The sequence below is a fragment of the Ctenocephalides felis genome, unplaced genomic scaffold (genome assembly GCF_003426905.1).
Source record: "Ctenocephalides felis isolate EL2017-DRISC unplaced genomic scaffold, ASM342690v1 CF-g0.4_SCAFFOLD_01170, whole genome shotgun sequence".
Classification (NCBI taxonomy): domain Eukaryota; kingdom Metazoa; phylum Arthropoda; class Insecta; order Siphonaptera; family Pulicidae; genus Ctenocephalides; species Ctenocephalides felis.
Window position 1 is genome coordinate 68,311,937 of NW_020537324.1, and position 15,063 is coordinate 68,326,999.

A 15,063-nucleotide genomic window follows, 5' to 3' on the forward strand; every position below is an offset into this window, starting at 1 on the left:
ATATTTATTAAATTACATGAATAATTATATATTTTACATTCATAAAATAATTCTGCTTTGTTTTTCTACCATTTGAAATATTAATTTTATTTTAATAAATATAAAAATGATTTACAATAGAAATTTATTTGTAGGAATTTTATGACCACATAAAGTGTCATGTCCTAGCAAGCCAATCTACTAACAAGAAGGATACTAATTTTTATTGTGGCTGGAGAGGTATACTAAAATAATGATCTCTTTATTTTTATTAATTCATTCTAATTCATTTATTTTATAATGTTTCTAGGATGTAAAGTTAAACGTGCAAGATGTGTTCATCTATCAGAACATTGTCGTGCTCATTCTGGAGAAAAAGTTGTAGCTTGTGTTCATTGTGGAACTATGTTTTCTAATAATACCAAATTAGCAGATCATTGTTTAAGGCAAATTCCTATTGAGCGTAAGTATTTTTAGATATTTTATTACAAAATAATTCAGTTTACTCATATTTAATATAATAAATTATACTTAAATTTTTTATATTTGTGTTCAAGATTATTAAGTACAGATATTCTAATACTCCTTTTCATTAGTGAAAAGGGAAAGTAAAAAAAATAACTAAAATCATGAAAATGATAAAATGATGAAGTATTAAAAATATATTAACAATTTCTTTGAAATAACTTCATTAAGAAATGAAAAAAGTATTTAAAATGAACTATTTTTTATTGAAATTATTTAATCTTATAATATTTATTCAAATATATAATTTTTTATATTATAAAAATCAGTTTATTTTATTCATTTTAGTTTGTGCTAAGAAGAACTTTCTCTGCAGAAATTGTAGTAAATTTTTTCCATCCAACCGTTTATTACGAGATCATATGCGTTTGCATATTAATAATTATAAATGTTCATTATGTGATATGACATGCACAACACCTTCTGCTTTGGCCAAACATATTAGATATCGCCATGTCGATGACAGAGTTTTTAAATGTTACCTCTGCGATCATGCGTGAGTATTTCATTTTCAATTATAATTCAAATAATTAATAAACTAGTTGAAAGTGGCATTTAGCCTTAAGGCAAGTTGCATGAACTTTCCAAAATGTGTAAGAATTGACTTAATCAATCGAAATTGAAATATAGATATTTAGATAAAATGTTCAACTGTTTATTTGAAAAACAAAGTTACCGCTTTCAATTAAATCTAAACCCTATGGTTTCGAATAGAATTTTTTCAAACTCATTTGAATTAACTGCACTAAATTGTAGTTGCCAATATTGGTCTGACCAATATTGATTTTGCCAATATTGGTTTTCTAGCATTGGCATCACAATATATAACATAAATATTTGAATATCATAAACATATATTCTACTTGGTAAATATTAAATAATATATGACTAAGTATAAATATAACATGATTAGACTGTAATGGACTAATATTCTAAGACTCTTGTGCAATAAACTTTGTAATTGTTTTGCTTTCTATTCATATGCTTCGGTCTGTTGGATTATTCACTATTTATGTTTTTTTTTGTATATAACATAATATTAATATTTAAATCTAGTTCATATGAGCACTTTATAATCTGAGATCAACTTGCTAAATATTCCCTGTTAAATGCCAAACAAATGAATATTATTCTATTCTTGAATGTAGTACATTCAATATATAACATCTATAACATCATAAAATTAATATTTTATATAATCTTTATTTTTCAAATTGTTGGTTAAATATTATTCTATTCTTAAGTGTGGTATATTCACTTCATTCTATTTTCTTACTGCTTACATTATTAACTTATTATTATTAATAGAGAGTTATTAAGAGTTAATAATTGTATCACTAAATACTTTCTTATAATAAAAACTAATCATTATTTGTTAGGTGTGTTACCAAACGTGATCTACGATTGCACATGAACACACATGATGACGTCAAGAAATATGCATGTGACTTTGAGGATTGTGATTTCCGTTGTCGCTCTCTGCCTGGTTTGACAAAACACACTCTGACCCATCAAAGAGCTCGTTTGACCTCAAGCAATGATGAAAATCAGAGTGAAGTTGATCCAGATTCTGATATTGAAGAAAATGCTCAGTTTGCATACTGCTGTCATGTATATAAGTGCAAGCAGAGATTTATACGCGGCTCTGAGCTCACAAAGCATCTGATTAAGAATCATGGGTTCCACTGGCCACCGGGACATTCTCGGTTCACGTGAGTAAATTAGTTGGTATTATTTTGTTGGAAATTTGTATACAGTCACCTCCGCACAATTTCTTATTATTAGATGGATGTCTGAAAACATTTTATCATAATTATACAGGTGTATATATATATATATTATATATATATATATATACTAGATGACCCAAAAGATGTGTCCGGTACCCACGTCTACAATTTTTTAATATCCTTTACTAATATTTACCATTTACCTAAAAATAATAATTATTGTTTATACATGCATATACATCAATATGAGCGATGATAAATGTAGAACTGCTTTAAATAAAATAATGAGTCTCAATTTCCACACTATATTGGAAATTGAAGTCTTTTAAACTGTATAACAATATATATATATATACTGTATCTTATATTATTTTAATTTTTGGCACATCTCAGCTGTTTTTTGGCAATAATAATGTAGGCATTACATTTTTCTTATTCATAATCATGAACTAATTATACATATTCTAATATTGTCTAGGCTCATAAGTGAATTGAAGTTTTTGGCAGATGACAGTTTTCATTTGTTTTCAATGCCTTAAATATTTTCAATGTCAAACAATGATAAGCGGTTTTAAGTAATTATTTCCATTTATTTCTACAATCTAACTATATTACTATAATCACAACATCCTTAAAATTTTTCTTAACAAACTTCAAAAAAGATTTATCAAAATCTGAATAATCGTTTAGGAAGAGTATCCTTTCATACATTATTACAGAAGAAATTTATATATATAAGATAAAACAATTATGCTTATATAATGAATATTTGCTTTCTCATAGTTATGAATATTATCTATAGGTATAGAGTGGAATCTGATGGTTATTATCGTTTGCAAACTATGCGGTATGAAAATATTGAACTCAGTGAAAATACTTTGAATACACCCATTTAATAATGAACTTCTAAAATCCGCAAATCACGATTATGATGTCAAAATTGTAAGTAAAGACTGAAAAATTTAAAAACTTTACATTTTATACACTATATTAATTGAAATTCCAGGAGGTTCCAGCGACCATGTCAGATGTTACAAATATCATAGTGCAAACATCAGATAATATAAAACCAACCATTTCTAATAAAAAAAGAAATTCAAAGAAAAGCACAGAGACAAGGAAAAGATATAGAACGAAAAATAATTGTGATCCTCCCTTGAAGACTGAAACTGATTGGCTTGTAGAAAATGAATCAAATCAGACTGATTCTAATTTAGGAAGTATTGAAGATTTCTCTGTGATGAAGCGTTATATTAGTGATAAGAAACCTATAATTATAACTTTGGATGATGTAGATGAAAAAGGAAATGTTATTAAGTCCCAAGTATTTCACAATGAGGATTGATAGGTGAATACCTTTATGCATATTAATTAATAAATTAACTAATAATCTACTTATTTCTTATCAATATTTTTCTTTATTCAATGATGATACTGAGGACGTTTTATAACAAATATCATTTAAAAGAGGATGATTTTAGTTATATCTTTGAAAATAATTTAAATTTTGAAAAAACCTCTACTACAATTAATCTTGAATAGTTTAACTTTGAAAACTTTTAAACAAGATTCCTTATAACGCCCTTAAAAACTATTTTAGTACAGCATGAAAGTCATATTATATTTGATATAGTTTATATTTCAAGAGTTTTGTGATAAGTTAGTGGAAATAAGGTGGTAGAAATTTGGTTCAAAATAATTTTCTAACAGCAGAAAGTTGTTGCTGCTTCTTTAATCCTTCTTGAATACTCATTGATCTATTGCATCTGTTTACTACGTTTTTGAGTTTAGGGTTTTTTGTATTTTCCAAGCTTCTACTTCTTGCTCTATGGTTTGCTAATGAATTACTCGAGCTGCTTATTTTGCAATTTGAAAGATTTCTCAAGCTACATGATCGTCTGGTACTTGCAGAATTGCAACTAAAATTTTGTAAGCTATTTAGAGAGTAGCAATGTCCCACAGAGGAAGATCTAGATCTTTTATCTGATGTCAAAGTAAATATAGATTTTCTTGAGGAGTTAGATGATTGTGAATGGCTTCTACTTTTGGTAGAATTAGTTTGACTGAATCTTCTTGAAGTACGTACTCCATCCGGAGATTCTAATGACATCTAGTTTTTCTCGGATAAATTTGAGTCAATTTTCTTGATCCATGTTCTCCACCCGCATTCGTCTTATTACCATAATTATAATTCCTGTTTATGGAACGTAAGACATCACTATTTCTTTCAACTTGTTAGCAATATTTTTCATTGCGCTTTGTAATGTTCAGTTCCTGTTTTAGGCGTGAATTGTTAAGTCTTAACTTTTGAACTAACTGATGATGTGTTTCTCGTTCTAAAGTTATACTTTTCTCAAGTTTAATCAATGCTTTTTGCAAAATCATGTTTTTTTTGGATTTAGTATTGCTTTGCATTGTTTTGAGCTTTTGCTTGAGCAAAATATTTTCGGCATTTAAATTTTTATTTCCATTTTTAATTTATTTATCACAGCCGTTTCAGTTTTCCATTTTGTAAGATTTGTTTTATACTTCTCAATCTAGATTCTAGTTTGTATATTATTTTCTGTTTGTTTTTTTGGATCTGGTGGACCTATAATTCTAAGGGTAATGGATAATTGATTTCATCAAATTCAACATGTATGTCAATATTAAATATCTCTTATTGGTTTTTGAAGTAAGATCTATTCTTTCGGATCGTGCAAATGTTTTGTTGTGATGTAATTCTTTTAAATCTTTGAATGTTAAAAGCTCTAATTTTATACTATCACTGGTATTTAATAATCCAGCACTTAACATTGTGACAAAAATATCAAATTGTTTGTAATTACCAGTTTTTTGAGTCATATTCTCTATATAGGAGCAATTGTAAAATCCACGCCATTCATCTTTGGAGATATTATGCACGAGCACTAATTCTAAAGAATTATTAATATCAGTGAATAGTTTTAATTAAAAATTCGCTTTCTTTAAACTTGTAATTAGTTATCAGATATGGATTTAACATGATTGGGGAATGTAAATAAACAATTAGCTGACACTAATAATTAATTATTCATTTGTCATGGATAATATAAAATATTTATATATTGAGTAGGCATTTATTAGAATTTTTTTCCTACTTAAATATTACATTAATAAAGGATCGCTGTTACTGCTGATCTGATTTAAAATAACACTCTTATTTAAAGGTCGCATACAATAATAAGCACAAAATTACATATTGCTTCGGTTGTTTGTTACTTTTTTTATTTTACAATACAGCGCCATGTCTGCGTATAGCTGACAATAATTTATTAGCCAGACATTCAGAATTGGTTTTTAATACTTTAATAGTTGGTTTACTTAATGTAAATTTATAGTTCTTTGTGCTTTTGTCTAAATACCTATTTCAGAAATTAATTGGACAAAAAGCATTCCCATTCATATCCAATGTTCAGAAATATAAACTGATAATTTGATAACAATATTTATGTATATATTGTATAGTTTATATAAACCCAAAGCCATGTACATTCTAGACAAATCATTCAATACACAAAAAATATAAAATACTTAGTTTTCTATTGTATTGGCTAGAGAATTTTTTAAATATAATTACTAATGTAGTTTGGATATGACGATCTGCTTCCAAATAAAATATGGGTGTGAAAATATTGTATAATAATAATATAAAAAATATGATTTCAAGTTATTTTGTATAGTTTCTGTAGTGGCATGTAGAAAAGGTATTGCAGCAATTTTTTGAAAGATGAAGTTGATATGAACGAGAAGAAGCACCTGTACAAAGAATAAAATAAGACTGACCATTAGGTGAAGATTATTATTTGATACAATGCAAGCACTCAGAGCTTACATAGATCTCAATGGTAAATATAGAATAATTAGTTTAAATTTTTGATCATTGCATGTACTTTATATAACAATACAGTTCTTTAGTTAATGAATATTACTAGTAAGACTACAATTTATTATTTATTATTACAACATAGTCTATTCCATTATGGAATTTGCAATAATCCAGAGCAACGTGTCTATCTAGATTTCATGCTTACAATAAACAATCCTGAGTATCTTCTGAGTCTAGAAACTTGCAGTGGACCACCTCGAATGCAGACTGTAGGAGTACCTCTAGCTGGACCTTTCGTAAAGCAAATATTTACTGATAATTGATTTGAAATCCGTCGACATCTTGCAGATGTAACTAAGGACGAATAAAGAAGATGTAACATTTATCAAGAATATTATGATGTATAAAGGAAGTTGTCTTTGTACTTTGCTACAACAGTGTAAATGACTAATTTTAATTACATATGATGCACTTATATATAAGTGAAGTAATCTCTCATAGATTTTTTTATAATCTGTTTAAAACTAATTTTTATAAAACTCATGATGTAATGCATGTGCATTATTGATATTTAAATTGTAGCTAATAGTAATTAAGTAAATATATTTGTAATGTTAAGATCAAAAGTGCCATTATATTCTGGCAAGTTGTACATACAACTGATTAGTTCTAAAATTTAAACTTAGAATGTGTGTGATTGAACAAAGTGCTTAAAAAGCTAAAAAAGAAATGTGTTTGTATAATGTTATAATAATCATTATAATTAGTTATTAATTTTAACTATTCTTGTTAGATTTACATATAATATGATTTATACTTGATTTAAGAATCTTTTATTTATTATATATTACATACTTATAAATTAATTTACTTATAAATTAACATAATTCTATTACGAAATCCATGAATATTTGTATCAAAGCAATGAAATTAATTCAGTGCATCTTAACTTTAAATTTATCTTTAAAGAATATGAATGATAGCGATAATTTGAATTTAATAGACGTATTACAATTGCATTAGTGCAATCTACTGTAATATAATATTTAAAAGAATGCTTCTCGAATAGGACAAGATATATATTAATTTAACTCATTAAATGCCAAAACTTGTAATTATATAAATAAAAGTACAAATAATATAATTTTTCTTTTATTATAAATTTTATGTGCACATTATTGAATTTTTCAAGTTGCTTTTAGCAAATTATAATTAATAGCCATGCTAAATATTATATTTTAATCAAATATAAATATTTAATTATATATTTTGAATATTTATTATTTTTTTATATCTAGTAGCTCAATTATAATGATAATAATCTTAAAATAATATTACAATGAACAAAACTGATTAAAATAGTCCAAAACTATAAAAAGCATATTTATTTCAACTAAATATTCAAAATAATTACCCCTAACATTTTAACAGACGGCCCTGCTTAATATAAGCGCCATTTTAATTTACACTTCGGTTGCGCTAAAATTGCGTCTGCGCTCCTAATACTTCGAGACGCTTCATACGAGATTTTGTATGATTTGACGTTTCCATGGAACATTTTCGTACTAAATCGATTCATTCTGCCAGGGGAACAGTCACATCCCGGAATGAAATTTCGTTCGAATTCGCAGGACCGTCTGCTGAAATGTTAGGGGTAATTATTTAGAATATTTATTTGAAAGAAATATGTGATTTATTGATTTGAGATATTTTAATAAGTTTTGGTGATTGGAATGTTATTTTAGCGTTAATGTTATTGTATTTGAGCTACGAAACATTGAAAATAATGATAATATGCAGAATGCATACGATAATTGTGAAAGTGCGTTGCTTTCAAACGACATGTAGTAGCGAATACATTAATATGATTGATTTAACTTTTAATTAATAGTTTTTAAAGCAGTGTAGTGATTTAATATATTTTACGATACAGGGCAGTGAATAAACTATTTATGCAGTGCAATGATTTGATAACTATTCAAAGCAGTTGAGAAATTTATTTATTTGTGAATATCTGAGCAAGTGCTATTATAATATTTTGTGGTTTGGACTGTTTAAAATAATCAAAATATTTAAAGTTGTTCAAAGTGTGGCCCTGCTTAATAAAATCCTGGGCTCCTGTTAACTTTTGACAGATCTAAAACCTTTGCGGACATCTGTCGTTTGACTGTCAATGCGTGAACAATTCGTGAATATTTGAACAAGTGCATTTGTTATAATAATATTTTTTAGATCTTTTACAAATATGTAAAACATATTATTCAAAATAATTTACATAATTGTTCAAAATATTTAAAGTTGTTCAAAGTGCGTCCCTGTCTAATAGAATTCTGGGCTCCTGTTAACTTTTGACAGCTCCTTGAGAAGAACATGGCCGTCATTTGCAGTTGAACTGTCATTGCGAACACATGGCAAGATTAAATAAGGTTATAGTGTAATTGTGTTTTAATTATTTCTAACTACAGTGCCAGTTTATAAGAATGGAGAAAAGTATTAAATACAAGAAAAAGTATAACCGACCTAAGCAGTTTGTAAGGAAGAATTGCTACGTCTTGGTAAGTTTTTATAATTGTTTTGACAAAATGAATGCATTTTATATTAATGGTTAATTTTTTAGGGAAATAGTGCTCAATGTCATTAAGCTACAGTACAGGATTCTAGTTAATTGTTAAGGAAGAAAGATGATATTTATTGAAAGCATTATTGGTGTATTTACTTGAAGCAGAAATAATAAATCAGCATTATTCGTGAACATCACTCGCTGCATCTTATTGTTCTAGTAAGTGACATGAAAACTTTTAATATTAGGTAATCTCTGTGAATATTATAAGGGGCCGTTCAAGTATTACAGGGGGGGGGGGAGTAAATAATTGTAATAAACCTGTTTACATAATACTTGAACGATCCCTAATTGATTAAATATTATCCCTTGTGTAGCGACAACATAATAAATCTGTTAGGCATTAAGTTAATATTAGTCATTTGAGTGATATTTCTATTTTGAGTGATAATATTAGTCATATTTCTTTTCCAACTAAGCAATTTTATTGTATCAGCTGGGCAACTAAGTGCGAGTGTTTGTTTGTTTTGAAAATCAAACATATTTTTCCATGGAACTAAATAACTTTATTATGTAATGCATTGGGCATTTTGTCATCTTTCAAGCAGCATCTTTCCACTTTATTGAAACTTTTGGTTTTTATTGGTAAAAAACTGAATCAGATACAATTTGTCAAATTGAATCGTTTCAAATTAAAAGTTTTGTGAAGATTGAAATTAGATGGTGCGGGGTCAGTACTCTAGCATATAATCCTAAATGTGGTGAAAGATCCCCACCAAGCTCCAATAATTTTTGCCGAGTGTTTAAAGATGTGTGATGTCAATGACGGAATACATCACGTTTTCGATTTATTTTTCATCTAAGAGTGAAAGCAGCACTTACTTAGTTGCCAATCAAAATAGATTCACCAAGTAAACAAAATTCTAAATTTATTATTTTATTTCATTACTATAATTTTACTAAATTTTTAGGAGATTTTGTGCAGTTTAGCAGTTAGTGGTAGACCAGCTTATGATGTTGACTCCAGTAAGATTGATTTCTTCCAAAGTTTATGGTGGTATTCGGGACCCTGAGAGAAAAGTTACTTACACTTATAAAATTAGTAATGGAGGAACAAATTTGAAGTAAGTTTCAATAGATAGTTTTTAATTTATGAACTATTAACTGGAATATTATATATGAAAAAAATTTCTATAAATACCTATTATAGAAAATTAGGTAATCATGCACAAATTTATTATAAAATAAAACGTTTAAATAAGTCTGAAATAACGGATCAAAGTTACTTACAACATTCGTATGCCCTAAGCGTGTCTTTGTTCCTAATATAATAAAATTTACAATAGTTTTCAACATTAAAAGAGCAAATCGATGTACATAATTTAATTTACTGATACCTTGAGATATAATTCTATATTTATTACGTTGATTATTTGCACTTTTCGGTTAATGCAACTTACCTTAAGGCATAATTTTACTTTTGTTTTCCATAAAATAATTGAATAATTTATTTTATTTTTATTGGAAACGTTTGTTTTTGCATGTAAGTTTAATAAAATTTTATACATTTAAATTTTTTAAATACTCTGTGTAAAACTTTTTTTAAAAGTATTATTTTTAATTAAAACTAAATTTTCAATTTAACTGGTAATTGTAAGTAGCATTTTGTCTTGAGGCCAGCTGTGTAAATTATCAACTTAATGAATAAGAATTCATATTCAGATATTTAGATGATGAACTCGAATCTCAAATGCTTATTTTGAAAATAAAGTTATTTCTTTTACTAAAAACTAGTTGATGCGATTTTCAATTGATATTTTTTAAAAAGACTTATCTTATATATAAAAATGGATCGCAAAATTTGTTGCTAAGCGCATAATTCAACAACGCCTGGACCAATTTGGCCAATTATTTTTTTTAAAATGTTTGTTGAAGTCCAAGGATGGTTCTTACGGCAAGAAAAAATCGAATAATTGCCGGGAAAACCCTAAAAACAGCCCTTTTGTTTTTTTCATACAAACGTTTTTTAACTAAAAGAATCAATTTGAGCTTTATTGTTATTATATAAAGTTCATATTAAATTTACAAGCACTCACTCTATACTCCTTCTAAACAAATATGCGGATTTTGATTAATCTTTCTCAAGTTTGTTAAGGATATTTTCTAGCATGTATGTGATTATAAAGTACTGGGATGTATGTGCAATACTGTAGAAATAAATGGCAAAAATTGCAAAAAACGACACGTCATTTTTTGCATTTAAAATGAATGAATGAAAACTATCATCTGCCAAAAAATTCAATTTACTTATGAATCTAGACAATATTAGAATATGTATAATAAATTTATGATTATGAATAAGAAAAATGAAATGTCTACATTATTATTGCCAGAAAGCAGCTGAGATGTGCCAGAAATTTAAATAATTTAAGATACAGTATATGTATGGCAGATTGAATGATACACACATGAACAGGATATGACAAATTAATCCACTTAAAATATGAAATTAAGTATTAATCAGGGCGGTCCTAATTTTAATGCGATGGGCTCCAACACAAGATTCGGATATTGAATTTTCAATATAGTTTTTTCTTCAATATAGTTTTTATGGTTATGGTTATATTATACCGTTTAAAAGACTTCAATTCCCAATATAGTGCGGGAATCGAGACTCATCATTTTATTTAAGACAGTTCTACATTTAACATCACTCATATTATAAATGTATATGCATTTTGGCGTGAAGAGTAATTTAATAAGCAATAATTAATTTTAGTAAACGGAAAATATTAGTATATTATATTAAAAAATTGTAGACATGGGCACAGGACAACGTCTGTCGGGTCATCTAGTATGGAATATATATGTATACATGTGTGCGCAGCCCTGTTAAAAAATTACACAATTTCATTTTGAACATATTTCTGGTTTATTTAAAATATTTATCACAAATCTACATTTATAAATGTTTACATGATTTTTACATATATAAAATACTGATTTTTACTTTACTTTCATACTTACAGACTTAAATCAGACAATATATAAAAAATACATATTTATTTTAATTGCAATTAGAATCACTTTCGACATAAATTATACATATGATTATTAATAGACATATAATAAAATAGTTTCTTTATATTTATAAAATGCAGAATATAGTCAGTCTTAATTATTTAGTCTTGTAATTAAAATTTCTGCAGTTCTTATATTAAACATGATTGTTCTTTCTGTTAAGGTACATCGGTTACAGTTTAGAAATTACAATACATATTAAACTTGAGCATGATAAATTTACTAGCTTTCGTATTTATCGTTCTTCACATCAAAGTCATTTCTCTCATGACTATTCAAATCACATTCCATAGATCTTGAATGGGGGGATTTGAAATTTTCACTGTTGACATAATAAGCCGATGATCTGGTTCTTGGTCTTGGTCTACACTTGATTTGTTCATAAAGATCATCGATAGAGGTACTATGCACTTGGGCATAATCTTGATACTGGGAACTTTGCATGATGTCACTCACACTATTCAAACTAGCTGACGATTGTCTATATGGGGAACAGTTTTGATATGTTTTACCTGAACGTATGTTGTCATTGGTTAAAGAACTTATAGCACTTATTTCTGATGGCTGATAAGGAAAATCGTTGTCGTGGACGCGATTTTGGATGCATCTTAGATCAGCTTCATTTATCAAAGTCATATTTAAATCGTTCCCACCTATTTCTGGTTGAGGGGCATATAAGCCGTGACTTTTTATACTTAATTCTGAAGTAGGATATTGCACATAGTTGCAGTCACTATCAAAATTGGGTTCAAATTCATCTGCTTGATGATAGTTTATGAAATCTTCTAGTAAGGGGCTGCTTGACCGTAAATATTCGGCGTTGTCAGATTTATGGTCATATAAATTGACAATATTAGAAGGGAACAAAATTGGACTTTCAGATTTATTATTATGGTCTTGTTTTACACTCATAAATTCATTGTTTTTGGTTGGAGTGTGATTAAGTTCATCAAAATCTAGAAAAGACTTTGGTGAGTGACAAGGGCCTAGATTGCTACTAAAGTCTTTCTTTTCTTCTAAAGTGCTATCTAGCTCAGAATAAACACTCGGTGTCGGATCATAAGAACTTTCACATAAGATTTTGGAGGATATTGGCCGCAAAATTTTTGTATCTTCAGAAGACATTGAAGCAAAGTCATTTTTAACCAAAGGTACCCTCTGATGCTCCGGTAAAGAAGTTTCTGGTACGTTTGTATATATTTGGCAACGTTATTGCTTTTCTTGTGCTTCATGGAAACACACATCCCGTCCGAGGCGGGTATGAAATGTATTGCATGAGGACTTATTCTTTCTATGAAATCTGACTCTGTGTCAGATAATATATTGCAATGCTTCTGAACCTCTTTATTACAAGGCTTCTGTTCGGCATGAATGTTTATATTATTAACTTTAGAACTAGTAGCAAATATATTCGTAGTCATAACGCCGGCTTCCAATGCCGAACGAGGCTTGAAAATAATGGAACCTCCATCACTCTTTGATCCATCTGTTAGTCGATGGATTTCTAAGTTATTGTGCTTCATGTGGCGTTTTTGTTTTTTGAAAAAATTTTCGCGCTACGTTGCTCTGATTGGGATTGTAGAACATCTCTGCACCATTTTGATTTTCTGCAAAACTCATTGGAGAATCAGTGGATCTGTAGTGCTTACGATGAATTACAACAGCCTGTGGGTCATTAGGGATTAAATCCCGAGCGTTACCACTGTTACGTTGATGGTTTTCCCAGAACTTGCGTGTAAAGATTGACTTAGAGCAAGTGCTGCCGCGTCTTGATTGGATATTGGCTGTAAAGGGACACTGCCTAATAGTTCTACCTGCTGAGGTTTATTATTTGAAGTGGCGTCGGAAATTGTTCTCGAACGACACCAACGCTTTTGACCTTTCGGGCAACATATCATGGTCTCCAATTGGCTGCGAACATCGCTACGCGCAACACTATAGAAAAACAATATGAAAACTCCACATATTGATGCTGAAATACCATACAGCGAGCCGAATATATCCTCATCGTATATTACTAGGTGCTTCAGAGGCCTGCTGATATAAACTGCTGCAGTGGACCACATGCAGCAATGTAAAAAAACACTATTACATGCGCTTTTAATTGAATTTTCGGAGAATTCTCTTGGTCTTCCATTTCGCACGATGTAGGCGTTGAAATACTTTGCGCACTCTGTCTACCACCACTTGTCACCGTTTGAGGTTCGAGCAATTCTATATCAACGTTTTCTGTTGCCTGAGTTCCTTCCGACATATGTCCTAACATATCATAGCGTCTGATAGCCCAGCAAACTATTAAAAACATCGATATAATAAATAATATCATTCCTGACATTGGAACAAAAACTGTAGTTAACGATGCTTTGGATGATAAGAAGCAATAATCGAAAGATGCAGACTGCACCAGAAATACCACATACTATGAGAGAAACTCCCCATCCTAGCAGGTACAAACCAACTATTGGTTTAGGGATTGGTGGTTCTGATTGTAATAAATCATCTGATAAAACAGGATCCTTAGCAGAAAGTCTTTTATACATATCACTGACTGTTACAGACATCCACAAAAGGCATGATAAAAATAAGTAGTGCTGTATAATTCCGGCGGTCTGGCATAATAATCTTGACTCGGTTTGAAAAATGCCTAATGTAAACGATAAGCAGAGTAACAACATAGCAATCCAAGTGTTAATCAATGAATGTTTTGTCTTTCTTGGCATCAAAATAGCATTGAAGTAAATTATATATGTTACAATGGTAATCATCAAACAGATAATTGTAAACAGCTTCCAATGTACACTAAATGCAGGAATCTAAACTTGGCACCCATCGGTTCATTGCTGTAATTGGAGAAATTATCAATTAACTAAAAGTACAGTCTTCATAATTATAAATAATTAACAAATCATCACCTGCTAGAATTAGCTATAGATGGTTCTTGCATAAGTGCATAATATCCAACATTATCACAAGTGAATATGAACAATTCATTATTAGTGTAAGATAAGTGGCATCCTTCCATTGACCAATCTCCATGTCCCAATAGCAATTGCTGATTCCACCAGACAGGTATTGGAGCTCTATCGCCCCGCATAAAATTCGGCAGTCGTAGCATAATTTGTATCGGTTCATTTAGATTTTAATGGTTTGATTTTCTAAAAATACATGTTAATTTGAATCAAAATGAACTCATATAAATATCGTATCCTATTTATTACCTATTTTTACTCCAACTATACATGATAGTATATTAAAATTTTCCGAGCCGTTCTTATTTAATATGGGAAAAAAGTTATTATTTTTCAAACATGCCAACTAGAAGATTATGTGAAGAAGGAGCT

At 28.9% G+C, this 15,063-nt stretch overlaps 2 protein-coding genes across 2 annotated transcripts in view; one reads left to right on the plus strand and one right to left on the minus strand.

Annotated features, from left to right (window-relative positions):
* The first annotated feature begins 138 nt into the window (after positions 1-138).
* Positions 139-3,550, plus strand: LOC113366477 (histone H4 transcription factor-like). The gene is made up of 6 exons (XM_026608084.1): positions 139-219; positions 290-442; positions 793-1,000; positions 1,884-2,216; positions 3,037-3,176; positions 3,241-3,550. Exons 2-5 carry the CDS (start codon positions 385-387, stop codon positions 3,128-3,130), a joined length of 693 nt encoding a protein of 230 aa, XP_026463869.1. The 5' UTR covers positions 139-219; positions 290-384; the 3' UTR covers positions 3,131-3,176; positions 3,241-3,550.
* An 8,394-nt stretch (positions 3,551-11,944) lies between these two features.
* LOC113367583 (adhesion G protein-coupled receptor A3-like) overlaps positions 11,945-15,063 on the minus strand; it is a 6,378-nt gene continuing 3,259 nt past the window's right edge. Inside the window, 6 exon segments of the mRNA XM_026609177.1 lie at positions 11,945-12,886; positions 12,997-13,269; positions 13,271-13,387; positions 13,456-13,746; positions 13,815-14,118; positions 14,120-14,535. Coding sequence (XP_026464962.1) covers positions 11,945-12,886; positions 12,997-13,269; positions 13,271-13,387; positions 13,456-13,746; positions 13,815-14,118; positions 14,120-14,535 — 2,343 coding nt within the window.

Coding starts and splice junctions, on each gene's coding strand:
- LOC113366477 (XM_026608084.1), top strand. CDS start 385: ATGTTTTCTAATAATACCAAATTAGCAGATCATTGTTTAAGGCAAATT. Junction 443..792: donor AAGGCAAATTCCTATTGAGC/GTAAGTATTTTT, acceptor TATTCATTTTAG/TTTGTGCTAAGAAGAACTTT. Junction 2,217..3,036: donor CCGGGACATTCTCGGTTCAC/GTGAGTAAATTA, acceptor TATTATCTATAG/GTATAGAGTGGAATCTGATG.